Genomic DNA, 14,893 nt, shown 5'->3' on the forward strand with positions numbered 1-14,893 from the left:
TTGAAGATTAGTGAAGGACCTAAAGAGTAGAGTCGGGTTAAAGGCTAGAGCCTTGGTTTAGAGAGCTTACTGTTATTGGTTTAAGCTCACCTAATGATTTTTAGGAACTTATGTTTGAATTTCCGGGTAGATTCCGATGCTTTGCTTTCCTGCGGTTCCCCGATGCGGAGACCATAGGAAGTATATCGGATTTATGGCGTCCTTGCATTATAGATTCTTCGTTGAGTTGTTTCTATTAGTTAAGTTTTGTAGGTTGGGTGCTTTCGTGTTTACCTTCGGGTACTTGCCTTATTCAAGGCTTGATGTAAATCTATATGTAGATGAGAGTATGCATGACATGTTTTAGAAACACTTTGAAAAGAAAAAAATATACTCATGTTTATAAATCCTTTTGGAAAACATTGCATATTTATTTTATCAGGTTACTATGGTGACCCCCGAAATTCGGGGTGTTACACAAACTGTTTGATATGTACATAATATAAAGTGCAATTGATTCTCAAATCTCGACCAAAAACTCAAAAGTACAAAGTATCATATCATGAATCAATGTAATTTGAAAAATTAATAATAAAACCTAAACTATGTAAATTAACATTGTATCCTCTCACCGCCATAGCTCCTGCAAGTTTTTCAGTTCTCTGTTGTCCAGACATGTATGCCTATGTGTAGCTGCTCTGTTGCTTCTCCGCTTGATCCATCACGTTCCAGGAAGATTTCCACATCCAAACTAAACAGAAGCAAATTGCCACACACTTGAACTAATACTAATATCAAGTCAGTGAGCATTACAACAGAAGGAGTATTGAATCTTTCTTAGAAGAAAACCGATAAAATCATTCACTCGGTGTCAGTTAATTTTCAACAGATAGAACCCGAAGGCTGCCCAAAAAGACAATGAGCTGGAGCAAGAGTGAAACCATCACCATTGTTGGTTATAGAAGTCACAAAAGGAAGAAAATATGCTGATCATAAAAGTATAATGTATAGATGAAAATAAAACTAATAACACTCTTCCATTGCCACTAAAAGAATAATTTAGTATCAAATTATCACCTTCAATCATCACAAAAGCAATATATTGAAAACTAATAACTAACTGAACTCATTTGATTAATATGCTCAGCATAAATCTTGTTCAACAAAGTCACTGTTCTCATAATATTATTAACAGGATATCAAACAGTTTTAATTATATGCATCCTAAATTTTATTGAAAAGTAACACACAGAAGATGGTCCCAATGACTATACTTTTATCCTTTACCATTCTACTTACAGAAATGATAAAGATTGTTTAAGATTGAGTACCCAAAAGAAGTCAACAAATAGAAGAATGAGGCAGAAAAAAGAAACATGCAAATAACTTTTGCTAATTCGACACCTGCAACTCTTCTTGTACCAGAAACATATTAGATTTCAGAGCAAGCTCTTAACCATTACCATCAAATGATCCTTACTTATGAGAATCCAAAAACATACCATATAACACAATAAAGTAGATGCATAAATAAGTCCAAGTAAAGATACAAAAACACTACTTAATTAAACTACTCTTTTTTTTCTATTTAAACTTCCCTCACCTTCAATTTGTAACTGACTTTCTGAAAGCAGCAAGAGACTTAATTGATAAACTGGAACATCACCCACTAAAAGAGCGACAATGTGTTAAAGTATTTTTCTTAACCCAAGTTGAGTTAAAGTTATACCCAATGCAATTTATTTCTCTTCCCAAGCATTTGAACCTCCGACTTGATCACTGCTGCAATAACAGACCAAATATACAAATAGCAATTAAGGTAGGTCTTAAAAAGAATTACCACAACCCCCGTAATAAAGAAATATCATAGAACACACACAAAGTCATACAACATCTCAAATATCACCTGGTGGTAGGTCTTAAAAAATGGCCTAAATCACTAAATAAGAAACTACTTTCGAAGTTGTAAATAAATGGATGAAGAAAAAAAGTGTGTTCTGCTAATTAGCATAATTGATAAGGAGAAAAAGAGGGGAATGAAGTTCATGGCAGGAAAAATCATGACTTTTGATTTGGGAAATGAGAGCATAGCTTTGATGGGTGAGAGAGAAATTCAAAGTCCAAGAGGAACAAAATTAATACTGAACGAGATCCATTGAAAAAATAATAAAAGATTGAGTTCAAGATGGAAAGCAACAGAGAAGGCATTGAGTTGCCATTTGAACGTTTTGATGTTGAAAGAAGCTGGTTTGGTCCTCCACATATGACCAGAGGCTTCCTCCAACAATTTATTGTCTCTCGTAACCATCATATGAAATTGCTCTAGTTTCGACTTGAACAATTGCCTTAGTCACACTTGATGTTTTTGTAGATCCTCCTCACAAACAAATTCAAACCAAGATAACCCACAACTCCTGCAAGTTTGATGAAAAATAAGGTATTCAGTGCACGATTAAGGTATCATGTTTCACTTCTGCAGAATGCACGCATGATCCTTAAAACCCTGTGGGCTTATACAATACAACTGTTTGTTGATTCATCACATAGCTAAATCTCAAAATATTTAGGCCAGTCAATAATGAAGTCTCAATGCCTATTTTTTCTCTTCTAAGATGCAAATCATGTTAGAGAAATCACACGCCTACATATACCAATTGTATTGTATATGTGAACAACAATATATAATCCATGATTTTCCATCCTGTTGCAATAAAGAATCAAGTAGTGACAAATAATTGAAATGAACAATCAGCTATTATTTCTCTTTCTCCTGATTTAATTCTTATACATACTCTGTCTGAAGGAGAATTGAAAGTCAAAGAAAAAGTTTAAGAGTTGATGACAACGACAATTATTAGAGTTAACATGAAAAAAGATACCAGTTCAAGAAGGATAAAGCAAAGAAGAAGGGCGTTACCAGTTCTATTTGCTTGCTAGAAATCCAAGTGACATAGTCAAAAGTTTTCAGCTGAGAAGTCATAACTCATAAGCATAATAGGATACAAAATGTATTAAAGTCAAATGCACATAAATATCAATCATAATTCACAGAGGAATCTAACCTACCAACACATTTGATAAAAAGAATTATACAACATAGTACTTTTTCTTGCAGCTCAAGTTGGATCATGTCTTTCATTGGGTTTTTGAATTTCACCAGGGAAGCACTTTCCTAATATAAAAAAGTTCTTCTAGAACTAACTTACAATTCAATTTCTGAAACTTAATTTTCATAAGGCTTAATTTCACTTTTGGTCCCCCAACTTTGGTCTTCCTGCGAAAATCGTCCCCAAACTTTAAAATTAGCAAAAAACGTCCCTAACGTTTACACTCAGTTGCAAAATTGGTTTTCCGTCCAATTCCATCCAATATTTAACGAATTCTGGGATAAAAATTAAAAAAAATAAGAAAATAAAACAAAAACCTAGAAATTGATGAATGTTCATCTTCTTCAAAGAACCTTCATCATCTTCTTCATATTCTTCTCTAGAAAACCCAGAAGCAAACCAAAAAAATCATCAACCCCACCCCAAACATCAATTTCAGATCTCAAATCAACCATCAATTGAAGTCCCTCCCTAGAATCCCTGTACCGGAGGCCGCAACTTCACCTTCTTGGCAAAACAACACAAAAGTGAATTCCCTCATCTGTGTAACTGTACGGGGACTGATTCAAGGCTTCCAACAACAATTTATACCCAAACACCAAGATCTCTCGCTTCATCATTCCTTCCAACCATACCAAAGATATTGAAAAATTATAGTAAATTTTGCATCCTAATCAAATAAATTTCAAATTATGAACTCCCTGTTTGATCTGGAAGGGATTCATAGAAGAGGATTTCAAAAAAGAGAACCCAGAACCCACCCCCAACCCAAAAGCCACCCCCAATCCAGAACCCACCCTCAACCCAGAGGTCAGAAACCACCAACCCAGAACCCACCCACCACAGTCACCACCACCTCTCTCCACGCCACCACACCAGAGGGTTTGCAACTTGGAGTGGCGGTGGTCTTCGTCCCGAGTCGTGGCTTTGAAAGAGAGGGAGAGGGTCAGTGAGCGAGAGAGAGAACTATTCGATCTGGAGAGATGGCGGCTCAATCTGAAGCGACAACGGTTGATCTGTAACGACGGCGGGTCAATCTGAAGCGACGACTGCTTGATCTCTTCTTCTTCTCAGTTACACCATCTCTCCGTTTCATCTCATCTCTTTGTTTTTGATTTTATTTCCTTGGACTGAACTTTGTTGGTGGTTCACGTGTAGGAGAGATTGATTTCTGATCTTGCAGTCTGGGGAAGAGTGGGAGAGTGGGAGGAGAATGTTGTGAAGATAAAGATGAACATATTTGACAGAATTTAATTTTCAAAAAATAGACTAAATTTTTTAATTAATTTTTTGAGGAATATTCCGTTAGTTTTTGGATGGAATTGGACGGAAAACCAATTTTACAACCGAGTGTAAACGTTAGGGACGTTTTTTTTTGCTAATTTTAAAGTTTAGGGACGATTTTCGCAGGAAGGCCAAAGTTGGGGGACCAAAAGTGCAATTAAGCATTTTCATAAAGAATGCTCTAAACCCCAAATTTTATTATGCCAGAAAGCTCCAGTATTTGCTAGAGACAATAAAACAACCACAATGGCCATAGGAGAGAAATAGAGAAAGTTAATTTCTATAATATCACTCACTAATTGATAGAAAAACTGATACAAAGATAGTGAGTAGAGTCATCAAGTGTGCATACTGAATGAGAAAAACCTTATTATTAAGGAAAATACAGATCCAAATTAAGGTTCTTAATAGATTGTTTTCTATAATCAATTATATGAAATCCTAAACCAAGCCACAATAGAGATGTAAAGAAGAAAATTACCTTGGAAATGCAACACAAAGTGTTTGGCGAGTGAGACAATGACAACGAAAACACTGTCGTCATCGATGCCGGAGAAAGCATCGCGGTTGGCTGGTAGATGAAGGCGAAGAACAGGTGAATCCCAAAGTGAACCTCGCCGCCGCAACGCCAGAGAAAAGCTTCCCGAAGAAGAATTCACACTACCACTCAACAAAGCCATCAGACCCAGAATTCAACCAATAAGATGAGTAATTGCAGAAGACTATCAGAAGGAGTAATCGATATATCAGGCCCTGCCAATGACTGAACACGAAATGAGTTTTTATAGCAGCCATGATGAACAATTTAGAGAAAATCAAGCTCAGATAGAGGGGCAATTAAGGTACCTATCCTAATAGGAGATCAAGCAATTGTCCTTCATAATCTTCCAGAGATATACTGTGCGTAGGAAGATTGTTGCAGCTGTGATATCCGTACCTATGTTTTTGGCAGCTGTGTGCATCAGAGTAGCTCTTGGAGGAAAATGGGCAGAGAAGATATGTCGTACTGTACCTAGTAGCTACCATGTTTCATATCTTCCGTGTAGCACCAGAAAAACCGACACGTGACCCGGCTCTTGCGGGTTTCCTCTTATGAACAGTACCCAAAACCCTCTAGCTTTAGTAAGTTATAGATTGTTGGTACTTCAACTTCAAAAGCGAAAATGTTTGCAAAGTAAAAAATAAATAAACTATATCATCGTTATATTATATCAATACTTTGTGATTGGGGCCTTTTATTCATATTTCTAACACACTTCTCATAGTATCAAATCTTTGAGTTAATGATTTGTGGACTTTTTCTAGTCTTGGTACAATTCTCCCTCTCGATATTCTCCATGAAATAACAATGATTCAGGTGCCTTAGAATACGTTGGAGCATGATGCGATTCGTTGTCATCCTTCCCATGATGGTAGCTACACAACATCCTCGGCTTATCAGTTCTAATTGGCCGGTCCTGTTGATGTTAACTCGGGCATTTGCAGGAGGATTTGGAAATGTAAGGTCCCAGAGAAGATTAGATTTTTTCTATGGTTAATTGGTACTAGAAGCTTGCCTACGAATGCGAGGAGACACCATTGCCACTTAGCATTGAGTGCTTCTTGCACTCGCTGTATGGCTGACCACGAGGACATTGGTCATATTTTCAGAGGCTGCCCTGATGCTCTCAGAGTTTGGCATTCCTTGCGAGTTGTGCTCCCCTCTCTTATGCCTCATGTGTCATTTGCTGATTCGTTCGACGAGCTTTTGAAGCATCATCACTGCACCCTCGTCGTTGCCGTGTTGTGGTGGGCTTGGCGGTGGCGCCACCATCGAGTTTTTGGCGAGAATGTCAGGCAATTGAACCATGTGCTGCGCTTTGTGCATCATGATGTTATAGCTTGGAGACGGTACCTTCAACCTTCATCTATTCAACCCCTCCTCCGTCAGATGGCATAAACTCGAGTATCACTAACAGTGGGACGGACGGGGTGAGAGCGGTTGGTGGTAGTTGGAACCCGGTCCTTGGTCGTATGGGATGTGCGACAGTGGTTAGAGATAAGCACAGTGAATGGATTTCAGGGGTGGCAACGAGTTTTGGCAATGGTAGTGCTTTCATGGCTGAAGCGTTGGCTGTAGAACTTAGGTTGCAGCATGCTCTTGATTTGGGCCTTCAAAGTATTGTTTGCTTATCTGATTGTTTGAATGTAGTTGCTACTCTCCAAAGATGCTGATTTCAGAACCTTCTGGGCTAGATATGTTCTATAACGAATAAGAGATATGGTGCACAGGTTCCTACGGGTGCGATTCTTCCATATACAACGTGAGAAGAATTTTACAACGGATTGCTTGGCGCGTCAGACTATTTTATCAGGAGCTCAAAAGCATATCGAGAGGCGACCTCCTTCACCGGTTTATGCATCTCTGTACCTGGATGCTGTTAGCTAGTATTAGTTGTTAATTTGTTAACTTTCCTCTTGTAACGAATTCAGATCCTCTCTTACTGCTGCACCATCCAGCAAGTATAAAATGAGAGAGGATATACATGTAATTATCACTCGGTTTTTTCTTAAATTAATTATAACCATTGAATTGTAAAATTAGTGGCTCAAAATGTGCTGGAGGGGCTGGAGAGAATAAATGGCCGGAGAGGATCAAAATAACCTGTTTTTTTTTGTCAAATATCAATCTGGGTTGTCCCATTTAACCTTATACTTTTATGGGCCAAGCCCAACATTATGAAAATCACTTTTTTATTCCAAATTAATTAACTGGTCTCTTGACCCAGAAAAAGAAAAAAATAAGTTACAAACTCTACTCTGCTAGTTCATTCTGAAGTTGCGAAAGCCACTGAAACGATGAGCTTCCATATCTTCACCAAGCGAGAAACCGAACCGCGTTTCCTCTCTACTTTCACGCTATTTCTCTCAGCAACCTGAAGAAAAACGGTTCTGGATTCCTCAAACATCTCATTTTCTATTGTGCTTTTTGCATCATTACTTCATTTTTTCGAAAAAACGTCCAATACTCATTTAGATATTAGGAGAATTTAGAGTTATTCATTTTGGAAATATGCCAGTTAAAATGATAGAAACATTAAAGGTTAAGGTTATTTGTGATCGCAAAGTACCTATAAAAGCTCATAGGGAAGTTTTACTAAACCACTATAAGGGCTGTTATACTCTATGTAGCGGATTTTGGACTTTAATGGGACAACATGAGAACAAACTTGGAGTAGTAGAAATGAGAATGTTAAGATGGATGAGTGGTAACACTAGAAAGGATAAGATACACAATGAACGGATAAAAGAAGATATTATGGTGACGTCTATCGTGGAGAAGCTGACAGAAAATAAGTTAAAGTGGTATTGACATGTACAAAGAAGACCTTTGGAGGCACCGGTGAGAATGGTTGTTAACATGATATTTAGTCATGTGAAGAGAGGCAGAGCAAAGCTTAAAAGAACTTGGGAAGATATAGGTTAAAAATGATTACATTATCAATAATATCCTTTATAGTTTGGTTTTTGATCAAGCACAATGTCGTAGTGTGATCCCTGTAGCTGACCTCACTTAGTGGGATAAGACTTCTGTTGTTGTTGTTGTTGTTGTTGCTGTTTTGCATTAATCTACTGAAACTGACAATTCTTTCTCTTCCCATGTGTAATGATATATTCACGTTTGGTTCAATTTTCTGGTTTATTTGGTGCGTGCATTTGATTTCCCTGAATTCTCTTCTGAAATTAATCATGATGCATGTTTTGCTGGGCCATTCACCATTTAAAGTTTAAACAATTGGTCAATAGGGATGCACATGCTTCTTCTCTTATTTGGTTGGATGTGAATATTACATGCTGAAATCCATAAGGCTAGCATGCACTGCTGGGTCTTCAAGTCTGTTTGGTTCATTTTATTTTTCTTATAGATTTTTCAGTTTTCAGATTAGAGTATAAACTCATTGTTTCTGTGGGAAAAAGGGATCCTGCATGTCTTGCTCCTAATATATTTGGCTTGTCTGATATTTCATGATTTTGTTGAATAATAAAGCCAAAGTCATCTCCCATTTCTTACTAGTTTGCTCTTGTTGATTTTTATCTGCAGAAATGTTCTTGCAATGGATGCATTATCCTTTGATCAAAATATTGATCCACTGACCCTACAAGAAATGGACGACCAAGCTGGCTGCTACTCAGAATGCAAAGTTTAATGAGTGTGCTTCAAGCAATGATGTCTTCTCTGAAAGGATTCATGCAGCATTCATAGTTAGCGACCCCGTTGATTGGAGCAGGGATATGCAGGTAACAAATCTTCTATGCCAAATTTGTAGGAATTAAGATCAATTGTTTAATTGTTGTGTTGCCATTTCTTTCTCACAAAGCAGCATGTGATTTGTTTGTGAAATGAAGTGAAACAATTAGATTATTAGTGGTTTAGATCTTAGTATATTAGATTTAACTTGATGTCATGTACACATGGCAGTTCCATTTGAGCATAAACAACTTACAGGTAGGCAATAAGCTATTTACCAAAGCTATTCCAAACACTTGCACACGCGCTTATGCTATAAGATAAGCTTAAAGAAGCTCTCCTAAAAGGGTCTTAGCCGCAGAAGTCAATACAATCATGCCAAGATTTATGTTGGTGTCATAATGTATAGCCAGAACAAAAGTCTGATTAATCTTTGCAAGATTAAAAGTAAAATATGAAATATTTGAATCACTGAATAAATCAAGAGTTTGACACATACATAAAACACCAATACAATATTGATAATTTGTAACAGACCAACTTATCAATAGCTAGAACAAGTTTAATTGAGTGAAAATAAACTTCAATCTTGATAAGACACAGAAAGCTCCAATGGCCAATGCAGGGTACTATGTAATTACATATCATCGCTTGAAGGCGTACTTGATGGTACCAGGAAAATGGATATTCATGAAGTAGTCCTCCCAATCAATCATTTTCGGGTCAAAGTAAAACACATCCATCTCTACCCCTCCTTGTCTTGCAGCTGATTGCAACTTCTCTGTATTCATATTATCAAATCTGTGTCCAAAACATAGAACTTGATTAAGCTGATGAAATGTTGAACAAGTGCTGCAATGATGGTATATTTTAGCCACTAACAATCAACTTACATGCCATGGAAGAACAGGTAAGGCTGGTACAGGTCAGCCAACCGCATTACAGTACGGATCTTACTGCTGAGGTCAAGGTACATTTCTTGAAAATACTTGCATAACACTGCATTGGCCAGCTCTAGTCCCTATCATATGAAAACTCTGTTAGCACAATGCTGCTAAAATGGTTTTTTTATTGTTAAGACAAGGTTATCCACCGCCGATAGTAGTAACTATTCTCCTTGCTGCGGGTGCTAGCACTAAGTGGTAAATGACTTATCACCAAATGTGCTCCTTTCCCATGAGCGAGGGTTGAACCCTTGACCTCATGGTTATGAGACAAAGTGAGCAACTACCATGCCACACCTCATGGTTAATGCTGCTAAAATTTGTTGAAATCAATGATTGTAATTTAGGTGAGGTTTATTTGTGGTGAAACCACTATCCCAAAAGCTAAGTAATTTGGGCAAGGACAAGCGAATGATTTTAGTATAATGTTTTAAAGAAACCTACTCACGCAATAGTCCATTAGGTACAATAATAGGGGCGATACAAATCGAATTCTAGACCATTTTGTCATCAAGACTCTCGTACCATGTCATTAACCAACTATTGTTAAAATTTAAGCTATTAAGGGAAGAAACATCAATGGTTTTCATATCATGTTTCTAATAGTGAAGTGTAATTGCATTAACAGAAGGAAATTGGAGTAGAGGATTAAAGGTTTGAAGTAACCTTGAATGGAAGCAAGTAACGGATGAACATGTATCTGTGGAAGCTAGTCATGTTGCCCAACATGGTAATTTTGCCAACCTTGACTGGATTTCCATCCTTGTTTAGTAAAGGTTTTTCTGTGAAATATCTTAAGCAGTAGTCAAGGAGATTTCCGTATCTAACTGGATTTCTAACAGAGGAACCCACATGATATATGATATCATCTGGTTGATTTGCATGAGCCACCATTGCAACAAGCATTGCATTAACCACCATGTCAGCTGGTATCTGCTTCAAATTCCAAGCATTAATACATCTTTAATTTTTGCATGTTCTAAAAGCAAAATGGATTATTGAACCTAGTTTACAAATTAAATTTAGTGACTTACCACGTCGAAAACTGCCTTAAGATCCGCAGCGAAGCATGTTAGTTTTCCTTTACCATAAGCAACAATTAAGCTGTCTATGGTTCTGTAGAAAACTCACAAGATAAGAAAAATTTGGGTTATGTGCTAACACTTCTAAATACACCTTTCTTACACAATGGTGGGTAACTGAAAATGTATATATGCATGAAGTGAACAAAATTTAAGTGATTTACCTTAAACCTTCAACCCAACCAGGGAAAGGTTCTTTGAAAGTGCTAGTAACGATCGTGGGACGTACAATAACAACGGACATGTTTCCCTTCAAAGTTTCTACAAGCATTTCTCCCATTGCCTTGGTAAAAACATAAGTGTTTGGCCATCCATATAGAGTTGCTCTGATAATTAATTAGGATACAACAAAACACATTCAAGTTATGGTAATTTTAAAGTAAGGTTAAATATGTTTTTAATCTATGTAAAATAGGGGTGAATATGGTTTGGTTCCTCCAACAAAATTTCATTGCTTAGACCGAAACATTTTGTGTGAAGTAAGTCCATAATGTCCAATTTTTTGGTAGTTTTCATATGTTAGTGACAGTTTAAATGGTACAAAAGACCATAGGAACTCATTAAAATATGAAATTTTTTTAGATAAACCAAATTCAATTTACCCATATTTTACAGAGACCTTAAACATATTTATCCCTTTAAAATATAATCCAACAGAGATTTTTAAATATTTTGCTCAGACTAAAATTTTATAAAAGTCAACTGTGAAAAATGACTACATCAAGCTAATAGACCTAGGGGTGCACATGAGTTGGGTTGGATGGATTTTTAGGCTAATTAAGATCCGAACCGATCAAAATTGTTTGGGTTGGATTTCATGAATTTTTACCTTCGGACCCGATCCAACCCAATCCGACGATCTTTGGGTTGGTTCGGATGGGTTAATTGGGTCGACACTCGACATATTAAAATAATAATAAATTTAGAATATTGAAAAAAAATAGAAAAAGTAAATTTGTTATAGTACCATATAGCATAAAAAGGACACAAAACATTGTACTAAATAACATGAAATAGTATTACGTAAATGACATATAGTCAAATATATGAAAAACAACCACGACAATGAAATCAAATTAATCAATACGACAATGACATAGATAGTTAGAATTTAGATGTATTTCATTCTCCGATATGCCAAATAAAATTAAAACTGAGAGTGAAGACTGTGTAAAGTGAAACCGTGAAATAAAATTAGGGTATTAGAATTTTGAGGTTGTATAGGTAAAATTATTAAAAATATATATCAAATAATATATTATTATTGTATGTTTGGATTTCGGGTTGGGTTGGGTGGATTGTTATTAAATCTGATATCCGATCTGAAGTTGATTGGATTGTAATAAAATCCGTCCAATTGACCCGTTTACCCAATCCAACCCGCATTTTTTTCCATTGGATTGGGTTGAATCGGGCGGGTTCATTGGATCTACCCGACTCATGTGCACCCCTAAATATACCACACTCAAGCCAAAGTTTGAGAAGTAGTCCAAACTAATGCAATTTAAAGTACATCTTAGCTCAGATCAGTGAAGTTTTTTTCTTGTAGAGACCTTTAGGAATTATAATTAGTTGACCAAAACTAAAAAGGAAATTATAATTAGATCTTAATAAATGGTGAAAAAAACTTGGTCTCTAGTACATAAAATGGTAGGAGTAGACATAAAATTAACACACCTTTTGATACCCAAGTTCTTCATAGCCACTTCTATTTCATATTTTGTGGCTCCCTCTTCTAGAAGCTGATTCAATGTCTTCTGGACCAGTCTCTTTTCTGTGTCAATGTCTAGTCCTGGCACTCCATTAAGTGACGCACCATACGGGTGTGGATCCTCTACTATCAGCCCTCGTCTCTCACCACATATAAATGCTGAAAGGTCACACAATCATTAATTAGTACGAAAGAGAAAGTAATAGATTTAATTAAAAGAGAAAATGAGTGATGTGAAAGAGAAGTGAAGGAAATGGAGTAGAGATTTAAAAACAAATAATGAAAATGGGATGTGGTTTAGAAAATCATTCTTGAATTAACATATGCTTACTTCTAGGAGAAAATTGTTAATTTTTTCATATGTTGTGGGTTTTGTATTTTTTTCTACTGTGCACAAGAAAAATTTGTTTCACAAATTAAAATGATTTTTTTTCAAATGAATTTTAGCTTATAAAAACATATCGTAAATAACATATACTAAATGTTAATTATTAGTTAAATCATGCTTCATTGACTAATTTTAAACATGAGATAGAATTGTCCAATTTTGTGAGTATAATTTGCAAGTACTATAATATAAGACAGATTACGCCATCCTAATTAAGTTTTTTTTTTTTTGAAATCGCCATCCTAATTAAGTTGTTGCAACAACTATGTGACAAAAAGACATTTACAATTGACACATGCATTTGAACGGAGATTTGATTTTGAAAGAGTGTCGTGTGGAATTAAGATTGAATGTGAGATTTGAATTATATATTGTTACTATGCAGACATAGCTTTTATATATTGTTATGGTACCAACATCATGTTGGTTTAGTGCTAAACAAACAAAAACTCCGTAAAAATAAAAATATAAGTTTAAATTTCGAAAAAGTCATTGGTTGAGAGAGACAACTATAGTTTTTGAATTGATAGAGACTTTCGGGTCTAAAAGAAAAATATACTGTCATGGTGATGCATAGTTACCCACCTGTTGATACGTGGAGAAGCACCTTTAGTTTAATACATTTTTTGGCGAAGCTCAAAACATGCTTAACTCCTAATGTATTTATACCCAATGCAACATCATATCTGCATTTAATAACAATTGAAGGAGATCAAAAGAGAATTAAAACTTTAATTTTAACCATAGAGTATGAAAGACAATGACATGGCTCTAAAATCATATATCAACTAGAATATACCTACCTTTCATCAAAGTTAGTTGTTGCAGCTAAATTAACTATGACATCTGTTTCATTGCAAATCTTTTCCCTCAGAATGTAGTCCTTCAAATTCAAGTCCTCATAAGAAATGTCCCCAGGCACCAAAGTCATCTTTTCAGAGACAAAGGAATTGAATTTTGACCCCAGATTTTCCTTCAGCAATCTAAACAAGTCCTTCCCTATGATCTTCATGTCAAAATATAATTTCTCAGGTATCATACACGAACTTATTTATGGTGAAAAAACTTATTATGAAGAAAAGTATAGACAAAATCCTTCTAATCACAACATCATGTTACATAAGAAGATTCAAATTATCTGCATTCAATGGTACAAGGTTATGATATATTTTAAACTTTTCATAACGATAGAAATGAAAAGAAGTTGTAATACTTAAGGGTTAAAAAAATTCAGTTCACAAGTTCAAATAATTTCTTTTTTTGGTTACAAGAAGAAAGTTAAAAAAATGAAAAATTAATTTACACATAATAAGTATATTGTAAATGATATATACTAAATGTTAAATGTAAAAAAAAATGATTCATGGTGAACTTGTTTTCAACGGACCAAGATTCTCTGTTACAAAATAATGTCTCATTCTTTACCCCTACTAATGAAATTATGTCATACTAATTAAAAACCGCAAATTGTCAGATTATAAATGATTCATATATTTGAGACATGAAATGAAACATCATATTTCAAGACACATGATCTTGATCAGTTTTATAACATGTTCTGCCATAGGATTGCTAATATTTAGTTTGTACATTCACCTCATTGTGTAAGCGTTGAGTAGCAGACTCAGCATCTGTGGCTCTCAGAAGAAGATAAAGTTTCTTAACATTTGGTTGAACTCTGAGTATCTTTTCAACAAAAACTGCAAAACCATACAAGCAAACACATCATAACTTAGATACATCTATATATCAAACTCTCAATGAGGGAGCGCACAAGAAACATGCTTAGAGATAGTTACTTTTTGCGAGGAAGCCAGTTGCACCGGTGACCAAAATGGTCTTGTCCTCAAGGAAGTGCATTATGCTTCCCAATTCCATTGGAGAGAAAATTGAATTATGAGAGGGAGATGAATTTGAAAGTGGTTCTTCAGATGAAACAAAAGGACACACAACGCTGTTGGTGAAATGCAATTAATGTCGCATGTCTATATTTATACACAAAAATTTATGAAAGTAAAGAAAAGAAGTTGTGATATGTTCACACCGTCAAGATAACGGATTATCTCAAAAGCTTAAGTTATTGAGTATATGCTATATAAATAATTTTATATTATATTCTAATACGTTCTTTCACGCAATAGTCATTTGAACTTGAAGCGTGGACAATGCA

At 35.5% G+C, this 14,893-nt stretch overlaps 1 protein-coding gene and 1 long non-coding RNA gene across 3 annotated transcripts; both read right to left on the reverse strand.

Moving 5' to 3' along the window:
• Positions 1-515: 515 nt before the first annotated feature.
• LOC130749137 (uncharacterized) lies at positions 516-5,474 on the reverse strand. 2 transcript variants are annotated; one of them, XR_009022853.1, is made up of 3 exons: positions 5,217-5,474; positions 4,852-5,123; positions 516-2,393 (listed from the first exon to the last, which is right to left on the reverse strand). It is a non-coding gene; the product is annotated as an uncharacterized LOC130749137 (long non-coding RNA). The 2 variants fall into 2 exon arrangements; XR_009022852.1 differs by having other exon boundaries at positions 4,852-5,133.
• Positions 5,475-9,039: 3,565 nt separating this feature from the next.
• LOC130748859 (fatty acyl-CoA reductase 3-like) lies at positions 9,040-14,693 on the reverse strand. The gene is made up of 10 exons (XM_057602102.1): positions 14,523-14,693; positions 14,320-14,423; positions 13,527-13,729; positions 13,309-13,409; positions 12,302-12,494; positions 10,789-10,950; positions 10,577-10,658; positions 10,209-10,475; positions 9,492-9,619; positions 9,040-9,399 (listed from the first exon to the last, which is right to left on the reverse strand). The coding sequence occupies exons 1-10, from the start codon at positions 14,599-14,601 to the stop codon at positions 9,243-9,245; spliced, it is 1,476 nt and encodes a 491-aa protein (XP_057458085.1). The 5' UTR covers positions 14,602-14,693; the 3' UTR covers positions 9,040-9,242.
• Positions 14,694-14,893: the final 200 nt, after the last annotated feature.

Source organism: Lotus japonicus, chromosome 3 (genome assembly GCF_012489685.1).
Source record: "Lotus japonicus ecotype B-129 chromosome 3, LjGifu_v1.2".
NCBI classification, from domain to species: Eukaryota; Viridiplantae; Streptophyta; class Magnoliopsida; order Fabales; family Fabaceae; genus Lotus; species Lotus japonicus.